The 3,559-nt window shown below is 36.4% G+C and overlaps 1 protein-coding gene across 1 annotated transcript; it reads left to right on the forward strand.

Moving 5' to 3' along the window:
• The first annotated feature begins 271 nt into the window (after window positions 1-271).
• Window positions 272-2,672, forward strand: LOC110926401 (peroxidase 60). The gene is made up of 4 exons (XM_022170165.2): window positions 272-517; window positions 1,147-1,326; window positions 1,424-1,586; window positions 1,920-2,672. Exons 1-4 carry the CDS (start codon window positions 296-298, stop codon window positions 2,357-2,359), a joined length of 1,005 nt encoding a protein of 334 aa, XP_022025857.1. The 5' UTR covers window positions 272-295; the 3' UTR covers window positions 2,360-2,672.
• The last annotated feature ends 887 nt before the right edge of the window (window positions 2,673-3,559 follow it).

A 3,559-nucleotide genomic window follows, 5' to 3' on the forward strand; every position in this document is an offset into this window, starting at 1 on the left:
TCGAAGGATGTTTTGTTATTTAATTTCAAATTGGCCTCTCATATATGTGACACTCTTTCATACCAACACCGAGTCATTGACCCAAAAATATCGATGTATATTTAGCGTTATTGTCAAAAAAGAATTAAAACCAAACAATGATGCACACACGTCTCTTTTCTCCAATACAATGATACACAACGTGGATGCCATTCAAAATCTAGCAAATATCCCATCTTTATAAACACCATACAATCCTTAGTTTCTTGCTCATCATTCCAGTTCAATATATCAAGAACTTACATAATAAAAGGCAATGACAAACAGTAAAGCAGTTGCATTAGCAGTTGGGTTCATGATCTTGTTGAACCTCACTGGTCACTGCTATGGTGCCCTCGAGTTCGGGTTCTATAATGGCAAGTGCAAATTGTCAGATGTTGAAGACATTGTAAGACGAACTGTCTACTCCAAGTTCCTTAAGGACCGAACGATTGCCCCTGCTCTCATTCGTATGCAGTTTCACGACTGTTTTGTTAATGTAAGTTTCTTCCATTTTCATGCATGAAGCCATAGTCATAATTTTTATAATTTTACATGCGTTCACATTTCTGAAAACTTGATTACTTCCGGCAGATTTGCTACTGAAATTTACTTTATTTTTTTTCCGCTATATATTTCGCGACCACCTTACCCTATATGTTTCGCAACCACCTTACGACAAGAATTTTAATTTTAATTTTAATTTCAAAATGATTTTTTTTTTCAATTTTGTGAGCGGTATTTATGCTTTTTAATTTGAAATTCATATTATGCGATGGTTTTGCGACTGTAGCAACCTGGCCGCAAATGTTTTGTAACCGATATTTAGATTTTAATTTTAGGTTATTATTTCTTCATTATTTGTGAACGCCCTCAAAAGGTCACAACTTTTGTGACCGTATTGCTTTCTTATTTTTATTATAATTATATTTATATTTCATATGTTTGTGAGGTATATATAATTAGATTTTATTTAGTTATTCCACAACTTTTGTGACAGAAAATTAGCGCTCGTAAATTCTCGATGGTCACTAATTTTGTGGTCGTAAACTGGTCCCTAACTTTGCGACCATTTTTGCAAATACTCACCTTTTTTGGTAGTAATTTTAACTTTGTATGTTTTGAAAGGGGTGTGATGCATCGATTCTACTAGATGGACCCAACGCAGAGAAAACTGCACCACCAAATTTAAGTGTTAGAGGTTACAATGTCATTGATGATGCAAAAGCCGCGGTGGAGAAGGTGTGCCCAGAAGTTGTTTCTTGCGCGGATATAATCGTGATGGCTACAAGAGATGTCATTTCCTTTGTAAGTACTAATAAATGCACCAGATCCCATAAAAACTCGAAGCTAACTTTATTTTTGCATTATTTAACTTGTAAAATAATGCTAAATAATTATACAGAGTGGTGGACGTAGATATAGTGTTCAAACAGGAAGAAGGGATGGACGTGTGTCTCTTGCCCGAAATACACAAACCCTCCCACCTCCTTCTGCATCGGTGTCAAGTGCAATTCGAGCTTTTGCTCGCAAAGGACTCAACCCAACTGACATGCTCTATCTTCTTGGTAATTTAGCAAGTTTTGTTCATACCATTTATAGTTACCGCCACCAGAAAAATATTTGATTTTAGACGACTCATGAAAAATTTAAATACTTTCCACACATTTAGGACATGTCGTCTCAACCCTAAAGGGGATCCTATGATCGGGACCCTTTTCATAAAACAGAAATATATATATTTTTTGCTTAATATCCAAACACATGAGAATATCATGATGTGTACTTCTAAGTTCTAAGTTTAGAATGAACTTGTTGTGTCATAAATTGGTGTGTAAATTGGATTTATTTTATGGCACGCATAAAACTTAGTTTAACGTGTGCATATTTTAATTGTCTAGGTGGGCACACTATCGGAATCGCTCATTGTTCTTTATTTCAAGATCGTCTTTACAACTTTCAGAACTCGGGTAAACCAGACCCGACAATGGATGCAACGCTGATAGCCTCACTAAGGAAGACATGTGCTCAAAACGCAACACTTGATCGCACTGTGAACTTGGATCAAAACCCTTTAAGCTCTAAAGTGATAGACAAATCATTTTACAATCAAATTATGTTGCGTAGAGGAATTCTTCAGATTGATCAACAATTGGCATTGGACGGTTTAACCAAGTCCAAGGTTGCAGCCATTGCTGCTTCGTCTGATTTCAACACTAAGTTTGGTCAAGCCATGGTTAAGATGGGTGCGATCCAAGTTCTCACAGGAACACAAGGGGAGATAAGGAAATCATGCCGAGCAATCAACCCACAAAATATGATTCCTATTATAAATATTTGATTTAAATATCCAAGGGATTTTAAAGTTTTTGTTTTCAACATACTTGACTTGTATCTGATGGAGTGAAATTTTTTATATTACATTTTTATTAACGCAATAAGAAGGGCAAAACCAGTGCAAGAGGCTCCCACATGTGTGGGTCTGGGGGATGTTAGGCTGGCTTGGCTCCTCTTATGTATGCATCCTTACCCTATATTTAATCGTATATTTTTTTATTTATTCCTTTTGAGGTATGTAGTATTCTTGCGAGTTTGGGAGTTATTTGATTGTAATGAATTTCTATCACTGTCAATAAAAATCAATTAATATTTAATTCTTGTTGGTGTAGGCGGTGTAAAATATTCATTTATAGCCGTACCTTTTCATAATAAAAAAAGTTGTTTCCTGAAGATAATAGATAAAACATAAGGAAAGATAGTGATTGTTTTTGTTAAAAATAAATTATTAATTATTTCCAACAATAATGTAAAGCCTACCCAACCATTATGACTTTGTTTGTCGCATTGTTATGATCTTCAAGTGTTTGGACATGGTTTTGTACTAGCAGTGTTGCAAAATTCGCGACTAGTCGGCGATTAATCGCCAACTAGTTGCTAGTCGCCCTTCTACTGAGTAATATTTTGTAGGTCCCTCGGAGGATGAGGTCAAACCTTAACCTTGTTATGCTAACACACTAGCAAGTGCGGAATCCAAGCTAGTGTGCAAACCGAGTTGAAACAAGCACAAACACAACACACAAAGTTCACCGATTAACACCACTTGTATTAATACGAATGAAAGGTTCCGGTTACAAGCTCAATGTTTACAAATCTGTTTTGCAAACTCTCTAAGTGTGTGTGTGTGTTCTGGACAGAATGCTCTCACTATCTCTCGAGTGTTTCTTGTCTATCCAAGTCACTTATTAAATGAACACACTGCATGGGTATATATATACCCAACACTGGTTGCATGGTCGAAGGATCAAACAGTCTGATCAAAACATCATCTATCGATCAGACAGTCTTCGAAGGATTCATACATACCTCGAAGGATGGCATATCCTTCGAGGTCCATCTGCATCCCTCGAACGGTATCTTTCGAGCTCTTCGAAGGATATACACAATCTTTCGAGCTCATCCTTCGACACACGACATTTTACAACCATATTCAAACTGTTTGACCAAGTCAAACCAGGAGGATGGTTGACTTGGTCAAACTTAC

This window comes from Helianthus annuus, chromosome 2, assembly GCF_002127325.2.
Source record: "Helianthus annuus cultivar XRQ/B chromosome 2, HanXRQr2.0-SUNRISE, whole genome shotgun sequence".
NCBI classification, from domain to species: Eukaryota; Viridiplantae; Streptophyta; class Magnoliopsida; order Asterales; family Asteraceae; genus Helianthus; species Helianthus annuus.